Source organism: Micropterus salmoides, unplaced genomic scaffold (assembly GCF_014851395.1).
Source record: "Micropterus salmoides isolate LMB-PRFRI ecotype aquatic unplaced genomic scaffold, ASM1485139v1 Ms_hic_scaffold_9, whole genome shotgun sequence".
NCBI lineage: Eukaryota > Metazoa > Chordata > Actinopteri > Centrarchiformes > Centrarchidae > Micropterus > Micropterus salmoides.
In genome coordinates, this window is record NW_024044681.1 from 149,485 (window position 1) to 177,241 (window position 27,757).

At 40.3% G+C, this 27,757-nt stretch overlaps 1 protein-coding gene across 3 annotated transcripts; it reads right to left on the minus strand.

Moving 5' to 3' along the window:
• Nucleotides 1–485: 485 nt before the first annotated feature.
• Nucleotides 486–25,906, minus strand: upf2 (UPF2 regulator of nonsense mediated mRNA decay). Of its 3 annotated transcripts, none has more exons than XM_038709481.1 (21): nucleotides 25,800–25,906; nucleotides 24,203–24,568; nucleotides 23,001–23,780; nucleotides 22,755–22,915; nucleotides 22,437–22,628; nucleotides 22,182–22,331; nucleotides 21,896–21,999; nucleotides 21,589–21,674; nucleotides 21,200–21,308; nucleotides 20,566–20,679; nucleotides 19,520–19,636; nucleotides 18,890–19,279; nucleotides 17,352–17,627; nucleotides 15,587–15,770; nucleotides 11,759–11,913; nucleotides 10,091–10,195; nucleotides 9,680–9,778; nucleotides 9,237–9,410; nucleotides 6,878–7,019; nucleotides 5,989–6,109; nucleotides 486–2,843 (listed from the first exon to the last, which is right to left on the minus strand). In XM_038709481.1, the coding sequence occupies exons 1-21, from the start codon at nucleotides 25,829–25,831 to the stop codon at nucleotides 2,837–2,839; spliced, it is 3,864 nt and encodes a 1,287-aa protein (XP_038565409.1). In that variant the 5' UTR covers nucleotides 25,832–25,906; the 3' UTR covers nucleotides 486–2,836. The 3 variants fall into 3 exon arrangements, with proteins under 3 accessions (XP_038565409.1, XP_038565408.1, XP_038565410.1); XM_038709480.1 differs by having other exon boundaries at nucleotides 486–2,846; XM_038709482.1 differs by lacking the exon at nucleotides 486–2,843 and having other exon boundaries at nucleotides 5,531–6,109.
• Between the last annotated feature and the right edge of the window lie 1,851 nt (nucleotides 25,907–27,757).

Below are 27,757 nucleotides of genomic sequence, written 5' to 3' on the forward strand. Positions count from 1 at the left end.
TTGCTTGATGTAATAATTTCTCCTTTCCCCCAGAGAAACAAAAAGAGGGACTTTGTACTAAAAAGCCTGCTGAAGCCAATTATTTACTTCACATAAACTTTCAAATGCTGTGAATATCCCCAATTCTGTTGAAAGTGCATTAGGAAGGGATTTTTTTTAATGGGCAGTGTGAACAGGAAGAAGAATGAGAACAAGTTAAATCTGTTTCAATGTTTATATGGACTTGGAAAAATCACTAATGACATCTTCCGTAGCTTCTGGCACAGTGCAATACATCTTTGTAACTTTTAACTTATAATTACATTACTACGGCCGTAGTTTGCAATACTGTCCAGTCGCAGTGTTTAGAGTAGCGACCGGGCAGGAAATGAGGACATACTTATCTTTGCTGCCTTGTAATTAGACCTCAACAAACAGGCGCACCCTCTGAAAACACGCAAATGCCACACAAACGCATGGCGACCTCATTTAGAGAAAAACAGGCGTTCATCTTCATACATTTATTGTGATAATTCTTGTCTGTCATGAGCCGAGACACAAAGCTTTTTTTTCTTCTTTTGCTTGCAGGAAAAGAACAATACATTTGAATCTAGACACAGACAAACTAAGTCAGAGCCACGGCTGGACGCTTTACTACAACAGAGAATGACAACGAGCTGGTGCAGAACAAGGCCCATGCAGCAGAATACAGAGAATATTTATCCATCTACAAGCTCAACAGATAAAATAATACAGTTACTGTCACCGCTAAGAAAGTCTCTCAGGCACACAGTTATCAATTTGTCCCAAACAAAACAAAAAACAACTGTTACCATGTTACACTTCACAAATCCAAATCAAAGCAAGCTCAGTATTGTCAAAACTCACTCTTAGCTGCTCCTGATTCTAGCATCTAGCCGGATAGAAGTTAGAAAAAACTGAAGGTGTCCACCACTTATCAGGTAACTTGATGCAGTCAGGCCTCTAGATCTTCAAGGAGCTTGAATGACCGAAAAGTGGCACGTTCTCGTGGTGTATTTTGATTCAGACCATGTGTCACTGTTGGGTTTTGGTATGCAGCTGCTGTTTTATTGGCTTATGGAGCGTATAAACAGCGTGTCACTCGTGTTCCACTGCTTGCCTGACATGCCACTCAGATGTACAAGTCTTAGCATAAAGACTAACAGAAAACAACTAGTCTGGCTCTGTCCAAAGGTCACAAAACCCACCTACCAGCTCCTCTAAAGTTCACTAATTAACACGTTATATCTAACTTGGTTAAATGACAAAAGTAATTTGTGCTCGACTATTTCTTTTCTGGGAGTAGAACTTCCTGCTGTCGCCACTGCTCGCCTGGTATCTTCTCCCGGCCTTAACCGCAAGATATAACATGCCTTAAATTCACCGTACAGATACAAGAGTGGTATCAATCTTCTCATCTTACTCCGTATTTTTACGTTCATTGTAAACTACTCTAATTGATGTGAACTACTTGTCTGAAAGACAAAGTTTGACTATTAATGCTAGCTACTTGCCAGCATGCCTCATGTCAATATATATTTTTTAATAGACAGTAAAACAGGAGATATTCTGTGTATTAGGCAAACCGTTATCACAACAGTGGCATATACCAATAAGAATGGTTGGCAACGCTTTGTTTTACAAGTTTCATAGTTTGAAATTTGGTAAAAATTATAATGAAAAATTCTTTCAAGAAACTTCCTCTGGAAACCAACAACTGCTCATCAACTCAACACTAGGGCTGCAACTAATGATCGTTTTCATTATCATTTAATCTGTCGACTTGCAGAGCCCAAGGTGATGCCTTCACACTGCTTGTTTTTCTGTTTTTTTTTTAAAACCAAAACAGTCCAAACCCCAGAAGATATTCAACTTAGAACGATATAAAACAAAGAAAAGTAGCTGATGATCACATTGGCGAACCTAACTAGTATGGAATTAAAATGACTTCCAACCATTGATTGATTATTAAAATAGTAACAGATTATTTTTCTGCCAATCAACCAATCCATTCAGCTCTCAGATCTGTTTTCTTTATAATTACACCAAATTACAGATCCATAAATAACGTGTTACTGAATTATACCATATCATACTGTTTATAAGTGCCATAAACCAGCAGAGAGGCAGTGACATACCAAAGCAACACAGCAGTGGCATCCCATCAGCCACTTTTCGATCTTTTGAACTACATGATTCATCTGTGTCATCACGTCCTCCTCTGCATTCCTGGGCGAACAGTTTATGAACAAGTGTTAAAACCCTCGCCATCCCGCCCTTCGCCTCCATCTCAGCGCTGCCCTGACGATAGCGTGGAGTTTAGCAGAAAGCTTGACCGAACACACTTGTTCCCGTTTTTTTTTTAATTTTATTTGAACAGTCCCAAAAGCAAAAATAAAAATATCCAGATCTCTTGCTGTAAATTTTGTCGCACTCGCAGGTTTTTAACTCCTAAATATGAGTCACTTTTTCCTCAGCAGGAGGTGATCCGTTGATCCCGCCTACCCGTCTGGGTGTCTCGCCATCAGTCGGCCGGTCAGATGTTCAGTCGTCTTTGTAGTTCGTTCTCTGGTCCAAAAGAAAGAGTGCGCCATCTGTCTGACCCCTGACCCTCTGACCCCAGCTACTGGTTTTGCCTCTCCTCCTCGGGCCCCTCAGTACGGTAAGAGTGTGTGTTCAGGTCAGGGGTTTGGTCTGTCCCGGCATCAGTGGGCGTCAGGAGGAGTCATCCCCTGTTTTGACGGGTTCCCCCTCCCCCCCGATCTTGTTTTTCCTCTCTCTCTCTTTCTCTCGATCGATCATTCACTCGCTCGTTCAGCCTGGACCCAGACTCCAATCAGCGTCTCCTGGAGGAGAGAGCAGACATTTACTGCAGAGCTGCTGAGCAACGACAACACCTTTCAGTCCTAAACCCAGTCTGAAAGTTAAAGTTTTTGATTTATCGATGTACATTTTTTAAGCAATAGCCGTTCAATGTATTTAGATTACTTAACTACCTCTCTATGTATTTGTTTTCAACGGTCTGCCATTCCCGTGCTGGATTTAACTGCAGGTAATCCAGTGATGCAGTCAGTTCCTCTGTTTACTGTTCAGTATCAAATCAGAGCTGGATTAAGTTACTGCTAATGCTAACACAACATTCCCTGCATTTCAGAAGCTTTTTTGGTTATATTTGCCTAAAAATTCTCTTTAAATCCTGATAGCAATCACTAAATCAAATGCTCTGACACAAAAGCCATTTAATCTGTTTGTGGCTGTCGCAGGACAGTAATGAGCGTACCAAGAATGTGTTTTGGGGGAGTGGCTTTGTAGGGAGGCGTGAAGGGAGAGCGTGGATACTTTTTTTAATCTCCCCGTCTCTCACTAGTTTCTCCAGCATTGCCTAATATAGTTTTAAAGATGGCAGCAAGTTATGGAAGAAGAACAAACAAGCAGCTTTGGTGCGTCCTGCTGCTCTGTGGGAAATCGCTTCCGTGTGCAGCATGAAATCAGATCACAGCTGTAATTATTATTGTATGACTTCTTAAAACTCATTAAAACAACAAGATTTTGTTTGACTGCCCAAAGAGTGTTTTCTGCAGAAGAGGATTAGGGCCACATGTGAAGTTTTTTTTGAGTTCTGAGATTAAAGTCAGAATTCGGAGAAAAAGTCAGAATTCTGAGTTTAAAGTCAGAATTCTGTGATTAAAGTCAATTTAATCTCAGAAATCTGACATTAATCTCACATTTGGCCCTAATCCTCTTCCGCAGTTTTCTGTAGTATTAAACCCCAGTTGCTGTTAACACGGTAACCACAAATGTCGCCAAATCGACCAGAACTGAAAAATTAAACCTGCCATAACTGATGTGTTAATGGAGGGGGGAGTTGCAACATGATGAATGTGAGTCCATATTCTCCCTCTTTTTGCTCTGTTTTTGGTCTCCACCAGCACCTGATGGACATATCTGCCTCTTTAGCTGCAAAATGCTGCACTATGTTCACCAGCTAGTCTCTTAACTGTGTCTGTCTGCTGTTTGCTGTTGAGCATCTCGTGTACAGTGGCTTTTTACATCTTGGGCCGGACAGGTACACGATGAGCTCAAAACTCTCTAATAACTCTCTGTGGGCTTGTCATTACAAGTGATTTCACATAACACATGGTCATTTGATACATAATTATAAATATGTCCATTATATATTTAATGATTACAATGTATTTTATGTTATTACTAGTGTGTTCTGTGCAATTATTACATTTATTATGGTACCAGGAATCCAAAACTGAGGGAAATCAAAAACTATTTATAGATTTTAAAAAAACAAACATGAATATCCCTTTTGCTTCCTCTCTTCTATATACACTTTAATCATATATGCGCATTAATTATATATAAAAAAATAAAATAAAATTTAAAAACCCCTCCCCTCAAAAAAAAGTGCCACTTTTGTTTAAAAATCTGCCATGATATCAAAAAATTACTATAGTACCAGTACCAGTCTTTCAATAAGTTTGACCAAGCTACAAATGTTTGTGGTAGGCAACATAAAAAACTAATGTATTTTAAAAATGTCAGTTTGTTGTCTATTGGTATTGATACCAAACAATTTTAGTTCAACTATACAGCAGCTAATTTAGCTTATTGAATTTATTGTAGATTAAGTCTGATTTCGTTCTGCATGTTTCTTATTATGAAACAAATCCCATGAAAAATCAGGAACCGACAATGTGTCTCTCAATGCTGACTTCCTGTCTATGGTTTTCTGCTCCAAGCTCACTGGTAGACGTAAATCTTTAAAAATACCTCACAAATATAGAGTTTAATTTTTTCTAAAAAGGCTCAGTAATTTCTTTAATAATTTAATTTGTTGGGGACTATTTTCAGCAGCGGATGAATCCACATTTGGTGCTCTATTGAGTATTTGGGGCGGGTGTAGACGGTGTAATGTGGGACTGAGTCAAAATAAACTACAGTGTGTGTGTTCATGGTGATGAAGGAACATGTCACCCAGTGCAACAGTGAGGCTCACTGATGGGTTGTTAATAGTTTTTAGACAACAATGGAGCTCTGTGGCTCAGAGGAGGGAGATATATCAGGCCGTGATACACACACAGGCCTTGTTAGAATATCAGATTGTTGTGTTTTAATACTGTGACAAATCACATATTCTGCTTCATCCCGAAACTCCCTTTTCCCACCTCTGTTCTCCCTTCACTTTTATTAACTTCCTATATTAAAAAAAAAATACTCATTTTAAAAGATTCTTCCCAAAATAAAAGTGTCATATTTCTGGTAAAATATGGACTAACCTGCCACAATATGAAACAATGGGGGCACTAGCAAAGCAAATGCATGTGTTTCAATACAATGGGCCACTGACTGACATACCTGGGACCGCAAAAGGAATCTATGTGCATTTGTGTTTTAGGTTCTGCCAATAAATGCATTTGTATCCAACCAATGCCTGCCAGAGACCAATTAGACCAGCTTAAACGCCACATATGCATTGTTCACATCCTCTGAAATACAGAAGCAAGAAAGACTCACAAGGTGCTTTTGATGTTAAAAAAGAATAAACTTCAAGTTATCTTTATTTCAAAATATTCCCAGAGCTTTTACAGAAAGATTTATAATCCGACCTGAAATCAGAATCAGTTAAAAGTGCAAATATAAACATGAACTTCTCAACAAAACCTTTGCTCTGCTTTTTCAAACTAACTTGCTGAAGCTTCATCTTTGCTGATGATGTTTAATTAAAGTCCTCGATGGGGCTTGGATACACACATCTGCACTAGCCTACTCCGTGACATGGCTTCTCTCCTGCTTGTCTTTCCTGTCTTGTCTCTCTTGTCTGTCTCGCTTTTCATGCCTTTCATTTCTTGCCCTTTTCACGCTGTTTAAAGGAGATACCAACCAGGTGGCGTCAGTGCATGTTTTAGAGAACGAGCCCTAATCCTCACAATCGGCATCGTTTGTTTGAGTGTCGGCGCTTCAGTGATCACGGCTCACCTTCCTCCAGTCTTGAAGATGAGGTCGGCGTTGGGAGCGCCTTTCGGGTGCTGGTAGCGAGGCCGGCGCTCCCGGTTGGTGTTGGCCGGAGCCGGACGCTGAGCGAGGGACTGCATCATCTCTGTAATACACACACACACACACACACACACACACACACACACAGTGTTAATGTTGTCCACAAAACCTATGATGAAAAATATTCTTTTTTCATGGCAAAAACAAGACGAGCTAAATATTAATGTAGAGATAGAAGAGAAACGAATGAACAAGTTAGCTTTTGACTGTAGGTCCTGATTAGTAGAGTTCCTTAGCTGTCTAAAAACAGCCATTGATAAGAAGCATCTTGCATTTCAGTACAATTATCTGTCAGTAATCTCAGCTTATGGAACCAATTAGACAAGAAGTGGCGACAAAACAGCTAAATGTCGACAGGCTACCATCTAAATATTCCTGTAGATGTTCTCTAACAGAATATTACTGATGTTTTAGTTTCCTTTCTCACATTTGCTGTCACTGTAGCGTGCAGTGAGCTACGCTGATTGATATGCGATATGTAAAAAGACCTTTAATTCAGTCGCAGGGTTTCCCCCCAGGAAGATGGTTAGCAGAGGGGGTGAGCCCTGCCTGTATTTCAGGTGAGGTTGGGTGCACTATTGACAATTAAGCAACAAGGAAATGCTCAGACTTTGCAGTTTTGCCTTTTAACTTCCTTCTTCCTACAGTTGAGGAAATATCTGAACACTTTTTTAATCTAACATACAGCGTGAAGGATTGAGCCCCTGCTCATCTTACTGTTACAGTAGTCATGGTGAGCGTGTTGCTATTTGTGTTTTATTATGTGTTTATATGTGTTATCATCACAGAACAGGCGTTCATCGTGCCGTACCCTGGTAGTCCTCCTGCTCTTGTCTCTCATTGATGTCCAGCGTGAGTTTCTTCATCCTCATGCGCTCCTCCTGTTCGGCCTGCTGCTGGTTGAAGTGGTTGGCCGCAAGGTGGGATGACAGCGGCACGTTCAGGATCTTATACTGTTGACCAGAAACACACACAGCGGCATCAGATCAGGGACCGATTACTAATATCACAAGACTGGTAAACTGTGTGGATCAACTGATTTGGATTTTTGAAAGTTGACTTGGGCTCTGATATTAAAACAGAACCAGGCTAGCTCTTTCCCCCGTCTTCAGTTTTTATGCTAAGGTAAGCTTACTGCCTGCAAGCTTTAACTTACTTAATGCACAAGCATGACAGTGGCATCGATCTTCTCATCTAACCTTTAAAAATAAATTTCCTACTTCCAAAAATGTTGGGTTTATGGGGGAGCTTTAGAGATAATTTTGTAACCTCTGGTCTGAGCCCACAGAGCGGTTTCCACCCATTTACAGTTCTTGTGCTAAGCAAAGGTAACTGGCTGAAGCTCCATATTTACCGTACAGACAGGAGAGTGGTATTAATCTTCTTATCACAGATATTCTATATTGACAAATGCACTGTTTATATAGTAGGTCAATGGTAGTTCTTTGGGACAGAGCTGCAGTTAGCGATATGTTGTGTGTGTGTTTGGTTTGGGTGATAACTCAAATTATTTTCAATTACTTTTGACTTCAAACGTTTATTAAAACAAGATAATCAAGATAAAACGACTATTGTGCCACTTTGTCTTGTGTTATCACCCATCTTAGGATGGATTAAATGCAGAGAACGAATTACCCAATGGGGATCAATAAACAATAACTTTACATAAATCTCCACTCCTCCCTAAAAAGTCAAACTCGCTCTCAGCCAGGCTGTGGCATGTTTGGTTCAGCTTAAGTGAGCCATTGTTTGTGAAAACTCGGCCAATCCAGCAGCCTCCTGGATTTTACATCTATATCCGTGGTGTTACTGTACCTGTGCTTGGAGCAGCCAAAAAGGACAAGAGAGTCTCATTTTAGCAATCCTTTCTCACATTTTAAAACCCAAAGAAAAACGACCTTACAGGTGCATCTAAAAAAAATGATTGTGGAAAAGTTTTCTTTCATAATTTAATTTAAAAAAGTGACGCATTAATATATTCTAGATTCATTACACATACGGTTAAATAATTCAAGCCTTTTTTTGTTTTGTTTTAATCTTGATCATTACGGCTCATGGAAATCATAACTCCAGTATCTCAAAACTATTAAGTGTTTTAGAATAAAGAATTTACAATAGAGAAATGTCAACCTGAGAAGAGCTCTAATCAGATAACTATCTCAAAACACCTGCAAAAGGTTTTCTGACCCTTTAATCTCTCAGTCTGGTTCTGGTGCTAACAATGAACTTTTCCATGATATTCAAATTTTTTGAGATGAACCTATAATATACATCCTATTTTAAATAATCTTCTTCTTAAAAGTCTTTATATTTATTATATTATTTTTCAGTTTATATGTTAAGTCCAAGGATAAATGTATAATGCAGGCAAGAAAGGACACCCACCAAACACACAAACAGGATGCTTTTATTCACTGCTGCAGTAGCCTGGTGAAGCAGAGTGTGTTTACAGAGAGAGAAATGTGATTTCCCAACAACACACCTACAAAGATATTCTGTGTTCTGTCCAACTTCCATATGTATTTATTTATTTTTTTTGCTTGCGTGTATCTGGCAGAGTGAAACCGTGTGGACTGAACGCTCCATTAAAACCACCGAGCGACTGGCAGGAAAACTGGACACACCCTACAGTACAATAACCAAACCACACATTCCACCGCTGCAGCTTGCCTACGCATGCATGCACACACGCATGCACGCACGCACGCACGCACGCACGCACGCACGCACGCACACAGCTCCAAGTCCAGAGTCAATATTATTCAGACTGAGGCGAGTGTGTGAGGCAATTTCATTCAGCGGGACATTTCTGTACGAGGCAGAGAAAGTGTATCGCTCCTCTCCTCATGTCTGTTTGCTCTCAGATATTCACTGTTTATAAAACCGCACTACAATCCTGTTCCTGTGAGTATTTCTGGACTTTTGAGAGCCACGAACATCTCTGGTGCCCTAGAAACTAAGAGGGTCCTCAAGTAAAATATGTGAGTACTTCTTCCACCACTGATTATAAATGCTTTATTTCAAACAGTGACTTATGTCTGCTGTCACAATAATATTTAACACAGGCAGTGACCTTTTAGTCAGTCCCAAAGCAGGATACACTGTACTGCAATAGTTGGCCTACGTGTGTATATGTGTGTTAATATTGACTACAACAGCCATCCATTTACCTGCTGCTTGTTGCCTTTGCGTGTTAGCATGACGAACTGCATGGTGTCGGAGATTTCCGACTCTGCCTCCCCGATGCACGGCTGTCCGGAGCCTCCCTTCTTCAGCTGACTCTTCAGCTGCAGAGGAATGGCCACGTCCAGCTGGTGCACCTTCACCGTCTCGCCGCTACGCTGCTGCAGGGACGAAAACACACGGGTCAGGTCAAGACTATTCTGGCGGCTATTATGACTCTAGGTTGCTGCGCTTCCCTGTGGAGCTGAAGTGGATAGCTACAAAAAGTACTAAAAAGACAAAATATACACTAAATTTGAACTCAAATAAGCTTCAGATTACCTGTTTAAACCTGTTTCAGTGTTCAAATGGGCACCTGACTTCTGTTTTAGGACCAACTGTGATGCTAAACTGTTATTTTAGCCGACAGGAGAGTTGCAGGATGTCATACCTGCAGGTTCTCCAGCATCATCTTGTCCAGAGCCTGGATGAAGTCCTCGTCCTCAGCGCAGGCCACATGCTTCAGTCCACCGCCCCGGATGGTAACCTCCTACACACAACCAGCAAATGAACACAAATAAATGTACAAATCTTTTAATTAACACCTCTTTTCTTTAAATCAGCATTTTCTTAAAACTAAAATTAAAATCATCTCACTTTGCTGCAATAACCAAGTTAAGGAGGCAGAGACCGGTTAATGATAGTATGCTGAAAACACTGATCTATAAATGTAAGTGTTGACATTCCCCATCACTCAGGATGTTATGATGATAGTGATTACTGTGCACTGTATTTATGTTTGGGCAGATTTATCACTGAATCTCTTATCTACAGCTCTTCAGATGGACGTGTTCGATCTTACATTGTTCTCCTCGTCGGTCTCGTTCTCTTTATTGGAGTCGGTCAGGTAGTCTGTGTTTTCTTCTTCCTCTTCCTCCCTCTCCTCCTCCTCATTCTCTGACCCTTCCTGTGAAAAACAAAAACAGAGTCATAGCTTGTTAACTGGTGGGGGAATTCAGCCAATAAGATTGATGAGCATATGATTCTGGGTTTAATAACTGTAGGATATTGTAAAACAGCAAGTAGAAATGGATCGACTGCATCCTTTTCATTTAAACCTTTAATATGAGCAAGTTGTTAGCAATGTAAGTTATCCACTTCTGAAATGAGGAAGATTCCTTCCTGATCACAGATACCTCAGACATGACACAGTTCTGCATGAATACAGGCCTGAACCTGATGTGTCTGTTTATCTTCTCTGGAGTCACAAAGAGCAAACAAAGAGCGCACAAGAGTTTGATTGAACCAAACCAAACAGATTAAGCTTGGGATGAACGTAGGGCTAGGGCCTCATTAAAAAATTCCTAACTGCTTATCCTATCTTAAGTTTCAAAGATAGGAAAATCCTATCTTCCTATCCTCGTGTCCTATCCTATCTCAGACCATCTTAACTTCTAACTAAATCCTAACTAGAGCTGTAAACTGGATTCTTCAATCTGCACTCATCCAGTCATGCCTGTTCTGTGTGGCTTAAATTTAATTTTACAACTGAGTCTGAGGCATTTATCGTGTCGGTGGAGGAGAAGCAGAAACATTAATATATGTTCCTGGGAATTTAAAGCATTATTGTGCAGTTTGAGTATCCTTTCAATCATAATATTTTGATCCCCCCCCATCTTCATTGTCGTTGCCATACAGACCTAACAACAGTGGTGCTGCCTTTTTTGGTTATTTTGAATTTAGGACAGGGTCTGTACATTCTTACTTCAGGAATGAAATCCTAAATGCCATCCTAAACTGAGATAAGATAGACTTTCTGTAATGAGGCCCCTGGAGACTAGTTGAAACCCTACATAGACTGAACAAACCGCATAGAAGTTTCCCCAACTTGCACACATTCTTCAGTCTTTGATTAAAGTAAGGAGGGAGCATAAACCTACGACAGACAGCACACTGAATGACCCCGCAAATGCCACAAGAACACCAACTGCAGAGACGTTTGTGCTAAAAAAGGCCCAGGAAAAATGCTCAGGGTTTGGGTGAGATCCTCGACGGAGAGGCGTGTAGGACTGTGGAGCCCACAGAGGGAACTGACGGTAACTTCAGGTAGAGCTGTTTATTTACAGGTATGTCTCTCTCAGGTGGCACAAGGCCGCAAATCAATGATAAGGACTTCAGATTAAACTCTTTATATATCACAGACTATATGCAGACTGTCAACACCAACTGACCCAGACTGGAACAGACCCGGTCCAGCTTGGTCCCATCAGTAGTCCAAAATCATATTCAGAATCGGCTCAAAATTCATAATGTGTGTCCCGGCCTTTAGTTACTCGCAGTGGTCTAAATACATTTTCAGAGGCTTCTCCTCTCGAACAAGAACATCAAAAGTGGACAAAACTATTTATATAAACTTTCTCTGAGTGTGAAGTGATCATGTCACTTCACCGACACAACAGTGACAAACGAGCAAACAAACGAGAATGAACGATGTTTTGTTAGTTAGGTCGCAATCCATAAAATGACTCACATCCTCTTCCTGCTCGTTCATTTCACTCTCGTTGCCCGACTGCTCCTCAGTCTCAGCGCCGCCCTCTTCGTCGTCGTCGCCGTCGTCGTCTTCCTCGTCGAGAACCTCCCCTTCACTCATGGCACTGGAGCGGCCGTCCTTCTCCATGGCGAGACCTTTATGAAAACACACAGTACGACATGTGAACACACAAGACCAGGAAGCTTTTGGGAAAACGTCATCTCTAAGACACATAATGTTCTGCAGAAAACAGTAATCAGATTACACACAGGTGGTTATGAAAGATTATATCATAAATACCTCCGAGACAAGCTTTATAAATAGAGCAAATATTCAGGAGGGAATAACTATTTCATTAGTGTGCTCTTCCGTGTTAATGGTCAACCTGGATGCAACTGAATACGGAGCCTGATTATGCAATTGTGGCGACAGCAAAGAAATGAAGTCAGGCAGGCGGACAGAAGCTGAAGATCAGGTTTTGTGTGACTGGAGGACTGAAGAATGCCTGATCCTGGTTAAAGAATGAAAGGTAAAACAATGGGACCACTGTTGAGCTTCGGGGGCCTCTGTCAGCCTCATCAATCACTTTCTCTCACACGTTCACACACACAAGTAGTGGAAAGTACATTTACATTTACTTCTACTCCACTTTTCTGATTAAGGTGTTTACATAAAAACACGTGATAAGCTTACAGAATTCAATGTGTTGTTAAAGATTAAACCAGGGGCTCATAACATTTTTGGCTTGTTCACTTGTTTTGGAACTCCTTGTCACGTTTCAGACGTCTCCAAGTTGTCAACCAAACGTCTCGCAAATTTGTGTTGCAGTTGTTTCTTCTTTTTTCTCCACTATTCATGATTGACCATGTGCCCCTTTTGAGGACAACTAGCAGAGATACACATTTATTTAAAGAGTAAGATCATTTTCGTTTAACCAGAAACAGTCGCTATATCCCTCTCGTCAAAGCCACCAGACTCCCTTAACATAAACAGTAATTATACCTCTCTGGTCTCCCGCTGCTGAAATTGGTTTGTTTGTGTTATTGTGTGACTTTGGTGTTTTTATCCCTGTAAAAAAATAAAGCCAAACAAAAATAACAAAGTCACACACTAACACAAACAAACTAATCGAACAAGACAGCGGAGGACCAGCAACCCCTGTTTTCTGCAAAGTAAAATTTATGTTTGTATCAATGGAGTCTGGTGGCGTTGACGACAGCGATATAGTGACAATTTCTGGTTAGGCAAAAAAGATCTGACTCTTTTAAAGAAAAAAAAAAGGTCTCTCTTTGTAGGGATACTTTCCATAAGGTTGTCAAGACACTTGTAATAAAAATCTGAGCCTGTCAGTGGCAAAAACAAGCACCTTAATGGACCGACTGCAGCACGCTCGCTTAATACTGGACCAGTTTCAAAAAGACATCAGGAAAAGGGAAAAGAAAATAGGGTCTAGGCTGAAAAATACAGAAGTTACCCTTTAAAAACTAGCTCTACCTCGAGTGGCTGCAACAGTAATATGCTGTATTAATTAATGTACAGTATTAACAATCTATGTCATAATGAGAGTATTTTTTTTGTTTTTTACATTGTTGTAATTGTAATTTTACTTAAGTAAAGGCTTTGAGTACTGCCATGGCCTCCAGTCCGTCACACAGAGTCACTCTCCCAGAGGGTGGGGCTGGTGTTTACATTCTTGTCTGCATATTCCAAGTCAACACCTTGAAACTGTTAAACAAAGCCAGTGTTCCTGTGCTGCTATCAGGCGGAGCTGTCCAGGCTGCAGAGTAAGATACACCTGCAACACATATGTTTCCTTCTTCCTCGGCAAGGAAATTTTCTCTCTGAGGTTTTCTGCATTCCTGAAATAATTCACATTACACTCTGCAGCAGCTGTATTAATTACAGGTTGTAACACGGCTAAGCAGTTACTCACCCTATTAAAAGAACAGGTTCACATGTTTTCAAGTCTATTTTAATACAAAACTATATGTACACTTAAAGGAGTAACTGCACCTCATCAAAAAGCGCCCCGAGTTATGTTAAAGTCACAACAGTAAACTTAATGGGATTGTATGAATGATTTGAATGAATTTAATAAGAGTCCCTCCTTAATGACTTGTCGTCGCACGCTGACGGATGTAATAAACTAGGCAGTGACATTTATTAAAAGATTTACATCTTCAGCGGGAACCAATGGGCTTGGAGCCATGGATGTATAATGAGACCTGGATAACGCCACTCGTGGTATTACAGCGTAAAATCCCCCTGCAGAACCAAAATGCATGTTCCCCATTGACCACCATTATAAAAGATACGTCTGTAAGACTGACAGTGCACCTCGAACTGCAAACAAGCACTGCACTTTTGATCAACGGAGGTTGTGTATTTGTAAAACTTTCCTTGAGCTGGGAAAAAAAAAATCTGTGATGTCATCAGATTATGGGCCGAGCAGGGCGGGAACTCGCGGGTGGGGCCAGTGGGAGAAACACTGATCTTATTATGCGTCCATGCTTGGAGCTGAGAGCCACAGACAGGAAGTCAGAAAGTATTGACAGATAACACATTGTTGGTTTTCATGGGATTAAAATGTAAATTCACACCAACTTTAGCCTTTGAATAGTTTTTTCACAACGTTTATGGAGTTCTATAGACCCATTCGGACTGGATTTATTTCTCTGGGGGAGGTGATTTTAACATTACCTGGTCAGTCATTTTAATCCTGAATGTGGGTAACATTTCCTCACCCCTGTAATAATTACAGCCACAGTTACCTTGTGGTTTTTGGTGTACTTTCTGGTCCACCTGGGATTTAAATCCGGAGTGACATCCTCATATTATAATGGATCTCTGAGGTTTAGTTGGCAGGAAGAGTGATTTGTCCTTTTACTTTTATTTTATTTGCTCAATCTGAAAGAGTTTTAAAATATACTGGACCTATCAACAGCAAAGCTCACATTTTTGAGCATGAGTACTTGTTGTTTTGTCCATTTGTTTTGCTGGTTGTCTGCTTTTAACGTCAGTTGCTCTGTCTCTTCGTGAAGCACTTCGTGACATCTGCTCTTGAAATGTGCTATATAAATAAACTAAATAAATTATTATTATTATCAACTTTGGAAAACAAGTTGAATCATTATACAAGTTGGTACACAAAATAAAAGTATCTGTACCACTGAATAACAGGGAAAACTAGGGCTGCAAGTTAAAATTATTATTTTCATGATCGATTCATCTGATTTTTTCATTAATCGGTCTGTAAAATGTACGAAAATAGTGAAAAATTCCCATCACAAGTTTCCAGAGCCCAAGGTGATGACTGCCATTGCCAATACCCAAATATATTCAGCTCACAATAAATCAGCAAATCCTCAAATTTGAGAAGCTGGAATCTAAGAATGTTTGGCATCTTTGCATAAAAAAAACTTATATGATTAAACGACTATCAAAGTAGCTAAATTTTATTTACCTGTTAGTCGACTAATGAGTTGCATGTGACTCTTTTGGTGGCGACAAACCTATTTTGGTGAACCACCAAAAAGAAACTCGATGCACAGAGACTCATATTAATTAATAATTATAATTCCTGATTTTTTAATGACCGGGCCTTTCGAGTGTTAAGTACGTGTTTCGCTAAACTTCTCTGACAGATAGAGAGTGAGTGATGCAGCACGACCGTCCTCCTACACATCTGGGAATGCTGCTCAGCCGGGACGACAGGGAGCGGCTCAACCAGCGAGACCGGATGCCAAACAATTACTCACATCACTTGCAGTAATAACATGCCAGATATAGACAACTTCCTCCTCCATTCATCTTTAGACACGCTCCTACCTAGTTTGACGAGCACCTCCCTCTCCAGGTCGGTGACCTGTTTGGTGGCCTCCTCCAGGGAACAGCTGAGCCTCATCTTGGGCCTGAGCAGCTCCAGGGTGTCGCTGATCATGTAATCGATGTCGATGGGGAACGGGTGGTCCTTGGTCCAAACGTCGATGCTCTTTTTCCACCAGATGTACCGCTGCACACACACATCATTTTATTTATTTATTTATTTAACCTCTATTTGACCTCTTGAGATACAGCATCGGTTCTGCGAGAGAGACCTGGAAATACTTTGTTAAAAAGGAGCAGCCGGGTCAAATCTGAACATGAAGGAGGGTGTCAGAAATTGTGACCTTCCTTCTGTTGTGCTTCTGTTGACCTGTACCTGGAAATCTTAAAAGAAATAGCTACATCCAGTAATTATCAGGTACCTGGCATTTCTCTCACCTTCTTTACAGACTGTTTAATCTATCAGGGGTCAACAGAAGCACATTAGAATACTACTGCACATGGCAACTGAACAAAAATATGCAACATCTAAATACTGTCTGGTACTTTGACGTTCTTTCACCCAGTTTAAAGACTCAATAATGTTAATAGCAACAACCACTTACAAAATATACAGAATATGGTACATCACAAGCACCGACTTGTAGTACTACTACTACTTGTACTCTAAAGCTTGGATGTTAAAGGGCCTCTACTCACGAGGTAGTGGAAAACGGTACTATAAACTAAAAATGCTGTTCCAGAAATAAAATAAAGTTTTTCGGGCGGTGGTTATAGAACAAAGTTGACCCAACTGCTCGCAACACACTCAGAATGCCCTCCCACCAATTTGGAACCACAGCGCTATATATAATGCCCTCGTAAAAATCCCACAATGGGACAAAATAGTTAGCATGTACACTACTGTGAGCGATGACGCAAAAAGCTGGCGATTAACACGTTTCTGAAATCTCAGTTTACGGCTCACTACAGAGTAAACTTCTGAGTGTCTGTTATTCAGGGAGTAGTGAGTAAAGTACTGAGCTGTGGCTCAGTAGGTAGAGCGGATTGCCCTTTAATCGGACGAGGCGGCGGTTCAATCCCCAGCTCCTCCAGGACATGTCGAAGTGTCCTTGGACAACCCCAAATTGTTCCACCAGTGTATGAATGTGAGTAAAGGGTGAATGCGATGTAGTGTAGCTTTGAGCGGTCGAAAAGACTAGAAAGGCGCAAACAAATACGGAGAATCTGAGCGCACGAATGATATCATCTCAAGTGAAAATACTATTCAATATTCACACTATTCAACCATTCTTCAAAGATCCTCCCCCCAGCATGCACAACAACACAGAGACAATGCTACATGGTTCACCCTCAAATAAAATAGTTGTGGCTAGCTTTTCCTTTCCTAATTCCTGTAATTTGGAGTTCACTGGTTTCTTATATTAATCTAGCCTGGCTCGTAGCTGGTAACATATATAGACACATCTCTACAGTTCGTTTAAGAGCCGTGCCAGCTGGAGAAAAGTAACGCTAACGTAGTAAAAGACGTAATTAGCAGTCTGAACTGCTTTGATGAAGGACGGTAGAGAGACCTTGTGTATGGTTTACCGATGCCTGGTAGTGACACGTTACTAGCCGTTTTTTTAAGACAAGACGATTGTGGCGTAAAGTATAAAAAATTTTATAATACATGACTATTCGAAATTCACAACCCCATACCTAGTTAAAATGAAAGAGACATTGAGAAATAAAAAGACAGCGACCAGAGGAGCATAAGAAGACGTGCCTGGAAGTAGATTAGGAAGCAGTCCAGCTTCCTCTTGCTGGAGCCCCGGTCAAAGTACTGGCCGCAGGTATCGAGCAAGGTGCAGACCAGGCGGATGCGGAACAGGTGCTCCGGAGGGTCCAACGAGCTGGGGCTGCCGTCTGGATTGATCCCGAAGGAGATGAAGGAGAAGAGGGTGCGGAAAATGACAGCCGACTCCACCATGCGGTAGTTGTAGAGCTCGCCCAGGAACTTGGCGCTGCTGACACGCCGCTGGTTGAATTTAGGTTGGTTGACCTGCAAATGGACATAAATGGAACAAGTATTCAGATCCTTTGATCAAGTAAAAGCAGCCATTTAACACTGTAAAATACTCCTTTACAAGTCTTCTTGCAGCAGAATGGCACGCTTACTGATGCATAAACATGTTAGAAGCTTTTGAATGTTGTAGTTGGTGCAGCTACTTTAAACTACTTAATATCCTGTCAGGTCATTTAATCAATTTCAATGAGCAATTTCAAGGTGCCTAGAACCGCCAGCTTCTTAGTGTAAAATTAGTACAGTGTTCTTAATGAGGTTCTGAGGTAAAGTGAGTGCAAGTGATCAACAGCGAGCAGAACGTATTGGTTCTTTCAGACTTTTATGATCATAAACTATCTCTGTGTTTTGTGCTGTTGGTCGGACAAAACAAGACATTCAAGCACAACTTTAGGAAACAATGACCGACATTTTTAGCTATTTTCTGACATTTTGTACACTAAACATTTGTTCAAGAAAATAATCCCCAGATTAATCACGGATGAAAATAATCATTATTTCTGGATAACTGCTGGTATACAATATAGGATGTAATTATATCTACAGTTCATCTGAAAACTGTTTGCTTGTTAGTGTATTATAAAGATCAGCGTGTTCAATTCACTTGATCCATTTACAGGCAGAACTGAGTTTGTAAACAGAAGCCACATGGGCTCATAGAACAAGCTGACGAATCAAAACTGATGTCAGACTCTGTATTTGATTATGTTATTTGCACTATTTTTGATCTAGATGAACATGACCAGCCAGCCGTACACTCTCAAAACAGATATCTGCCTATTCAGCGGTTTCTTTGTGATTATTTGACTCCACTCGAAGACAAAGTTAAAGAAATTCTGGTCAAGTTTTTATGTCGTACTGTCTACATATCTGAAAGCTTTTCCACAACAGTAAGAATGATTTCTAACGTGTGCTGGTCATTACATTTTGCCTCTCTGTTGTCAGAGCCTGAGATTCAACCACTTCACGTGGTTGAATCTCAGGCTTAGAAGTGTTGAGCTCACAATGGAGCCAGACGACATTCTCACACGTCCTGTGTTCTTCAAACGATGACAGTCACAGTAAATCTTAAAGATAAGCACCTGGTGTTTGTCATCCTGTGATCTCACTGTACGTTACCTCACCACTCTTGACTTCACCTCATCAACAGTTTTTTATATATTGTCACTAAATGTAGTATTACACATATATGCACATATTTTCAGCCATGCTCTTTTTCTTTTTTTCCCCCCTCTCCTTACCTCCATGCCCAGCCGGATGTCCTCCAGCACTCCGTCCACCACATGGATGCCCACGTCCTCCTGGTAGGCCACCAGGCCGGCCAGCAGGTTGGCCACACAGTGGATGCTGTTGTACTTGACGTTCCAGATGTTGACCATGCAGCAGATCAGGTAGCTCTTGACCTCGGGGTCCTGCCAGGGCAGCTTGCGCATCTGCCTCAGCACCTTCTCAGTGGTGACCTTGGACAGGTCTTTGTAGAGCAGCTTACGGATGTACTCCTGCAGCGGCGGCCTTTTCTTCTTCACCGTCTTCTCCACAGGTGGGGGGTTGCAGTAGTAGTAGGCGTTCTCCACCATCGTCACGTAGCGGGCGTCCAGGTGCTGTGCCTGCTTTTTACGCATCATTTGCTCCTGGAACCGGAAAGGAATCGACCAAAATATCAGCTGTTTACATTAAGACTATGACTTAAAACAAACATGTTAATGTAAAAATAATAGCTACTCCAACAGACTAGGTCCAACTTAGTCCGATCATCATATTTCCCCGCCATCACGGTCCAACATTTTCCCAAATCAGCTCTCTTTCTTTCTCCTACGGTTTTTTATCTTCCGCTTTAACGTTACTGATCTACGGTGATGATGTGTACTAACCAGCAAGACGCTGGTACGCAGGTGAGAGTCGGGGGATCTGAAGAGGAAGCGGCCGCACGTCTCCAGCAGTGTACAGGCCATCTCTATATGATGATGGGTGAAATCAGACAGCAGCATCTGTTGGGCCACAAACACATTCAATTCAAATCAAACAACATTGCCAAAGCTACAAATAACTTACAAAAGAACAATTAATTTCATACATTTATTTAAATAAACTAAATAAAATTGTAAAAGTTTGTGTTTGTGTGTGGTAAAAAGTAAAATAATAATAAAAAAATTAAAATAAATAAATAAATAAAAATAAAGTAAAAATAACAAAAACAAAAAACAAGCGTGTGTGTGTTGTGAATTCAATTCATATGGTTCATCAAATAAATAAAATAAATAAAAGCGTAAAAGTGTGTGTGTGTATTAGTAGACAAAAACTAAATAAATTTTAAAAATATCAAAAACGTATCAAATGTGACATTAAAAAAAAAATAAAATAACCTTCCCGTCCCCAGCACAAGTCCTTTAACTATTAATAACACAAAGAGAATGGAGGTGTTTGGGACTATATGCAACCTGAGAGGGAGAGTGCAGATTGAAGTACTTCCACCTTCTCAGCCAGTTTTTGTTGCATAAAATTAAAAAAAATAAAGTAATTTGATTTACAGTTCTTCTAAAAATAAATAAATAATAAAACAAAGCAGTAAAGTCAGTGTTCTTTGTTGTAAAGATACAAATACAATATTATCTATTTTAAAGTTTCAGGTCTCTATCAAGGAAAGGTACTTTGATTTTAAGTAGGGTAAGTTTACGTCGCATTTTTTTGTGTTATCCTACTGTTATAGTACGTTACTGAAAGTTGTAAGACAACATAAACTAGAAGCTTCTTTTTGCAGTCAAAGGAAGAGCCCTGGGATTCAGTTACAGGTTAGTGTGTGTTATGTTATCAGGAAACCAAACACACACAAACTTTCATCCTCTTAAACATACTATCTCAGGCTGATCAGCTCGGAGGTAACAAAGCCTCAGATCTCACAAAGCGATTGTTCACCCACCTTGAGACAATGAAGCGTGTCCGTCTTTGAGAACATCTTGAACTTGGCCAGTTCACCGATAAATCTGACCGTTTTATTTTTTGTCTCAATGTTGATCTGGTCCTTCTTCCGAATCTAAAGCCCAAACAGTAGTACAACAGAATTATTAGAATAATTAAGAAAGGATTTTCTTAGTGGTTTCTTAGGTAGTGATGGCTCAGTGGATAAGACACATGCCTCTGGTGTGAGAGACCAATGTGAGACGCCAATGTGTTCCTGAGCGAGACACTTAACCCATAGTTGCTCCAGAGGCGTGCGACCTCTGACATAAATAGCAATTCGCAAGTCGCTCTGGATAAAAGCGTCAGCTAAATGTATGTCATGTAATTATGGTATTGTCATAGAAGAAATAGAGTCCTGCTAGTTTGCTTCTGCAGACTTTATGAACACCTACGTTCAAAGGAAAAAACATTTAGAAAAACAAACAAATATAGAAACTAAATAAAAACAAGAACCATCACAGGCATAAGCGTTGCGTGCCTGTTTATGACAGCACATCCTGCTGATGCATTTGATTTTAAATATCAGTGTTTTTTGTGTTTGTTGTTTATTGAAACTGGTTTTATCCAGTCACAATAAAACTCAGAGGACCTACATGGAACCTGAAGTCTCCCTTCAGCATGGAGCAGAGGTCCTCGGCCACGTCTGACATGCAGGGATGAAGAGTCGCCACCAGCCGAGAGTAGAAGGGCAGAAGATCCAACCTGCAAGAAGAGAAAGAGTCAGTTCTCTGCTGCTCTTCAGACCATACAGTATGATCATGGCACCCCCTATTGGTGTTTGAAGGTATAGGACAAGGCTGGCGGTATTATATCTTTCTTGTAGTCAATAAATCACATTAAAGGACCAAAACCAACAGCGAGCGTATCTACTAACAAGTATTGTGTGTATCAACGCAAACTGTGTCTCTGTTTACATCAACAGAACAAGGTTATCTCCTTACCAATGATCAGCAAGTTCATATTGTTTGCATATTTGTTTTACCTCTGCCTGGGGACGGTGAAGAGGGCTCGGACAAGCTTCCTCCTGTTAGATTTGGTGTTCATGTTCATGCAGAAATCCATGGCAGCCTGCAAGAGTCAACACACTGCTCATGAATTTGAAGATACTACCTTCATAACTCGTCAGCAACCTGTCATTCCTCATTTGTAACACTGTGTTAGGTCAGGTGGAAACATTTCATAATGTCATATTGTTTATATCAAGTCAGCCCAACACTAAGCAAGGCATTTATTCTCACAAACAAAAAGGACACCATGTTAAACTGTGGTTTGTGTTTGTTTCTTATCACCTTGTCTATGAGGTCTCTGTTGACACAGTTGGGGAGCTGCTGGATGAAGGCGTCCACGATTAGCTTCAGGTGGGACCCTGTGTTGGCCTCTTCATCCTCTTGTTCTACACATACAAAAATAACAGTTTATAAGAATCAACTTAAGATAAAATTCACACTGCAAAAATGATCCATAACCAGGTACCCATATAATCATCAGCTGACACACCATGAAGTAAAAATGAGTTTTTATACAGACCTGTAAAATTACCATCAGATTGAAGTACAGAGGTCCTTTTCTGTTTACCTTGCTCATCCAACAATTTTTTGGCCAGTTCTTCATTTTCTGCCTCGTCCGGTCCCTCCAGTTCTAGAGGTTCATCTGTGATGTCCAGAGCCTCCAGATCCAGCTCCAGCTCCTCTGTGGTGCTGGCTGCGTCCTTTCCCTCTCTGCCATCTGAACCGACAGCAACAGCAGCACAAGTTACTACAAAACTCTGTGTGAAAAATGAGTAGCAAAAAAAAAATTAATCTCTTCATCTGTCTGTAAATGTAAATATACCTTTGGCATCGTCCTTGTCTTTGCCCTGGCCGCTCTTCTCGTTGTCCTTGAAGAGGATGGCAGGCACGAAGGCCTTTAGGTCCACCAAGTTCTCATAGAAGTTACGAGCGTCTTCGTCTTCCCAGATTCCTCCCTCCAGGTCATACTCTCCAGGCTTACCAGGGGTGAAAATGTCAATGCCGGGACCGTGCTCTGGGAGAACAGAGATGTATATAATGTTATAACAAAAAAGATGCAGGAGATTTGACTTCATTTAAAGTAAAGACATGTTTCTTCCTTATTATTTAGCTGTAAGTCTGGGAAAGAAAGCGCACACACCCTCCTGCACAGTCTTGTCCTGAGGCAGCTCTGGCATGTTTTCATCGAGCAGATCAGCCAAGGACTGAGTGTTGGCCAACAGCTTCTGGTACGAAGTGGCAAACTCTTCATACTGCTTGTGTCTGTCCTCACTCAGCTCCCCCTTGGAATGCAGGATACGCCTGAAGAGAAGACAATGCTAAGACGTCTTTCTCATATAGTCAACAACAAAAAGTGACCAAGGAGCAACTGTGGTCCGGTACTCACCTGTTCTGCCTTTCAGTGTTCTGCAGCTCCCGATGGTCCTTCTTCAGGTGTTTGGTGAGTGATGTGAAGTACTCCCGTAGAAGGTTCTGGAAGGGCTGCTGCTTCTCTGTGCTGATGATCTCACTCGGAGGGAAGTTCAAGCCGAACTTTTCAGCAGCCAGTTTCACCTTGCGCGGCATCAGACCGGCAATGTCATCGCCACAGTGCTTACAGAAGCTGATTACCACCGACACATGAGTGTGCGTCTCCCGGTCCGTCCCAATAATGTTCTTCAGCTGCTCGTAAATTAGCGAAAGGCCCTCTTTGTCTGTGAAGAGGCCAACGATGGTTAGCTCGGCAATAAAGCGCAGGTCTGTGCGCAGCTTGCTCACATTGGGCGCCTTGTCCTCCTTCCTCGCTTCAAAGTGCTTCTTCCACGCCTGTAACAGTAACGGAGCAAACTCAGCGTACCTTTGGTGGAAGAGGGAGCACAGGTGGACGGCGCAGCCTACATCAGAGATCTTCAGCTTGGCCTCCACGACAGAGCTCACAGCCTCGCCGATGTACTTGCTGAGGTTCAGGGAGCCAAAGTCATTGGAGAGCGAGTCCCGCTGCTGTTCAGTAAGTGTACGTAACTTCTTGACAAAGGCAGTGTTCTTCTTAAGGCTGGAGTCCAGTCGGCTGAAGAAGACCTCTTCGGGACGACCCTCTTGGGCGTTCTGGTTCTTGCTGCGGAGTTCCTTCCTGCAGTGATGGCGCTCCCAGGCCTCCTGGTGCAGCTGATGCCCCTCCTCCTTCTCCCTGCAGAGATGAGGTAAAATGGAGAACTATACATGATAAAAGCAAGACCACACTAACAGAGGGGGAACTTACATTCTTAAGGGTCATATGTCATAGCCAGGCATGCCACACACGGTTACCTTCAGAATACGTTCAGAATACGACTAGTCATAAATCCTATCAATTCCTTAAATTCTAGGAATGTTTAATGATAAATAAAATATTTTATGCTATTTAAATGGAGTTTTGTATTTATGGTGAAGGAATCTATGGACGTTTATCCACAGATATTGATCATGCTGTATGTGTGTCATGTCTGAGTTATGACTCTGTGAAGAAGGAGTATTATCTATGATGCAAATTGCATCAATCGGGCGCTAACGGATATCTGCATGAAATTTGGCTTTAGAAAGATATGACAAACAGAGTTCCCCATCACTTACTTCAGGAGAGCTGCCTCCTCATCACGTTGTCGTTTGGCCTCCTCCTCCTGAAGCTTCCTCTCCTCCTCCTCCTGTTTCTTCTCCTCCTCCTCTTTCTTCTTCTGTTCCTCCTCTGCTTTCTGTTTTTCCTCCTCTTTCTTTCTTCGCTCCTTTTCCTCTTTCTTCTTCTTTTCCTCCTCCAGGCGCTTTCTCTTCTCCTCCTTTCCACTGTCTTTTTTACCACTCATTTTGGCTTCGTCTTTTGTTTTGTCTCGAGCAGAAGCCGGTTTTCTCTCCCCATCTCTGTCCTTCTCTTTTTCCTTGTTACTAGGGGGGCAAACATCTTTCTCATCCATGTTTACTAAGCGCTTGCGTTCAGCAGGCATACTGAGGAAAGATAGAAAGTTAAGGATATGAATAAATATTCTGTCAGTCTCACAATAGAATACAATTTTAACCCTCTTTTGTGATCCAAATAAAACTAGTGACCAGAATATCTTCTTATTGAATTACAATATACAATGTGATTCATATGTTACATTATCAGTTACTTTGTTGTATAATGATGTCTATTTCCCCCCAATATTGTATATTTTCCTACAAAATAACACAATCTTTTTGCAATGTTAATCAATCAAAAAGAATTACAGGCTACCTGGATGAGGAAATACCTAAGCAACTTGAGGAATGGGGTATATTTTTTAAATATTAATGCATGCTTTCTATTCTATTTGGCTCCTGAATCAAAGTTTAAGAAACCAGAAGGTTAATTGTGGTTTTAAATTTTTCTTTAGGATATAAAATAACAAACACTTGATGCCAAACAGAGGATTACTCACAAATCTGAGGAAGAACATTCAAATCTATTACGATAAAAATCTTTTTTCAGTCACTTTTCCTCAACAAAATAAATATATTAATAGAAAAATTAAGTGCTGATTCGTTCGTCATTCAAATCAATTAGGAATGGGTTAATTAATTTTGTTTATTTTTTCCTCGTCAATCACTTTGCAAACTCTTTCTCGCAAATTTAGCCAGTTTTCTATAACTAAACTTTATGAATATTATTTGGTTGTAATTTCTCGATGGCTCATTTGTCAGAATCGGGATAATAAAACGAGAGGCTCGTTAAAAACAACATTCATCTCAAGAGATAAATTGCGTCAGATATTAGCTGCATGTTTACAGAAAAAGTGGACAGTAAACAACGTAATTCTCTGTATTTGACACCCACGCAGCAGCCCCGGTCGTTAGCCACTTAGCCCAGCTGCTCTGCCTCGGTTAGCCTGCCAACGTTAGCTCTCTTTGATGTTAGTAGTATGGCTGATGAGTTAGTCTGGAAAAAGAAAGTCTATTTTACGGGTATTATAAAGTTGGTGTTATGTTTTAAATGTGTTTACAAATTTCATAAAAAGTTAGCATTGGCACAGCTAACGCCTTTAGCTAGGCCACTTGAATGGGCGCATTGAAACCAATGTAAACAAACGTTTTAACAGTGTTTAACTGAAAGTTAGAGTACATCAAGTCGTAATGGCACAATCTTATATTAATATATACCATAAATCCCTGCAAAGCATTTCTAATATTCGTGTAAATGTTGTAAAATGAAACGCTTTACCTGCCAGTTGTAGCAAAACAAACATCGGTCATTAGCGTTGGTGTCCGTGTGAACTGCGAAAGGACCCTTCACATGTTGGTTCCACAAATTATGCCTGACTGAAATTACCATTATTAAGTTTCATTACGTTATGTATTTGACATATATTAACGTGCTTTTAGTATATAGCTCAATAGTATTACAGTATTAACTAATACACAAATCATTTTATATACTGGTACTTTAAGATTGTGTCACATCGACAGGCATTTCTTACGGCGGCTCCTCATGTAACAGTTGTCTGCGAGGCCGAGAAGACGGCGGCTGAAGTTTTTTTTAGTTGCATTAATCGATTTATTTTGGCCACTTGGGGGCAACAAGTTCGCTTTTTTACTCCCAGTCCATCCCCGAGTAATTATTTTGTGACAGTTTAACATTAGTATAACAAAATTAGAGGCAATTTCTCTGTATTGTGAGCACTTCTACTTTTGAATCTATAATAACATTTTGCTGTTATATACTATAATGTAATTTTGCAAAGCAGAACCTGTAGTGGAGTGTTATTAATATTGCAGTATTGCTTTTTACAGAAGTAAAGAAGTGAATACTTCCTCCACCGCTGACTGTATGTACAGTTATAAGATAAGATAGACTGTAAATCATTACAGCCATATTTACTTTTTAACTCAAAAAGCTCCGACAAGTTTTGTATTTTGAACTCAACTGTATGAGTTTTTAAAAGTTAAACATTTTGTTGCCTATTTGAGGCTTTTTTTTCCAGATATGTATGTGTTGATTGAACTTGGGTTTGTAAGTTATCAGTTGAAAAAAAAAAGGTGGGTGTGTGGGACGGGGGGAAGAGAAAAATAATAGCCTAGTTGTTGCGTCTTTTGAGTTTGAGAGAAACTATCTTCTTTAAACCATGGCAAATTAGAAACATGGACCTAATCAACTAATTCTTAGGGTTGAGCGAGTACTCTGTTGAAATGAGTGTCCGGTACAGTGCACAATGCACTTTTTAGAAGTATCATCAGAGTAAAATGTTTGAATATTGTTTTTTTAATAAACTATAAATATATAGAAACCTTATAAAAAATCTTTCTTGTAGTATTGTAATTAAAAACATTGCTCTGAAGCTCAATTCTGAGGCTGCTCTGTAAATAGTTTTCTAATAAATACAGCAACCTCTGATTAAACCATAACAATTTCAGACTTAACCAACTAACTTCCAGTTAGTCCCGCCCATGTCCACGTTTAGCTGAGTACAGATACAGATACAGATAATTTAATTTGTTGAACAGATACAGACACACGCTCAGAAGTCATATATTCAAATTCCAACCAAAACATAGACACTTTGGTGGTAAACAAGGAAGGACTATTACCACTATTGAACAGCCTCATTCATGTGAATTTAAACAAACTTAGAATTTAAATCCTCTTTAAGTCTTCTTCAGTTGTTTTAACACGAAACTGTGAGCTCCAATAATGCAGAAATGGATGTTTTCCTTGCATTGATAAAGTAAAAGAATTATTATTTGTTTTAACTCAAAGTATGAAGTTGAAATAAGTTATAAAAAGTTCAGTCAACTAAAAAACAACAATATTGAGACAGCTACAACACTGCAGTTGTATTAACTTTATGAACCTTAATTTTTGTGAGAAACAAAGGTAATCCTCGAGTTCAGTTAACTTGCGTTTCCAAATTACACGAACATGAAATGTGTTATAGTGTAGAGAGAAGATAAACTTTATTCATCTCCACAATTCGGTTGTTGGAAGAGCACAAAGACAGACTAGAATAAGAAGTGAAGTAGAAATAGAAGCTATACAAGAGCCATTAAACACAAAGTTAAGTGTTATATCTGTAGCGTACACAAGAATAATGTATAATATTAAATAATAATACAGTGTTTCTCTTGCAAACATTGGAGAGGGAGAGTGGTGTGAGTTCCCAAGTCTGTTCAAAACCATGGAAA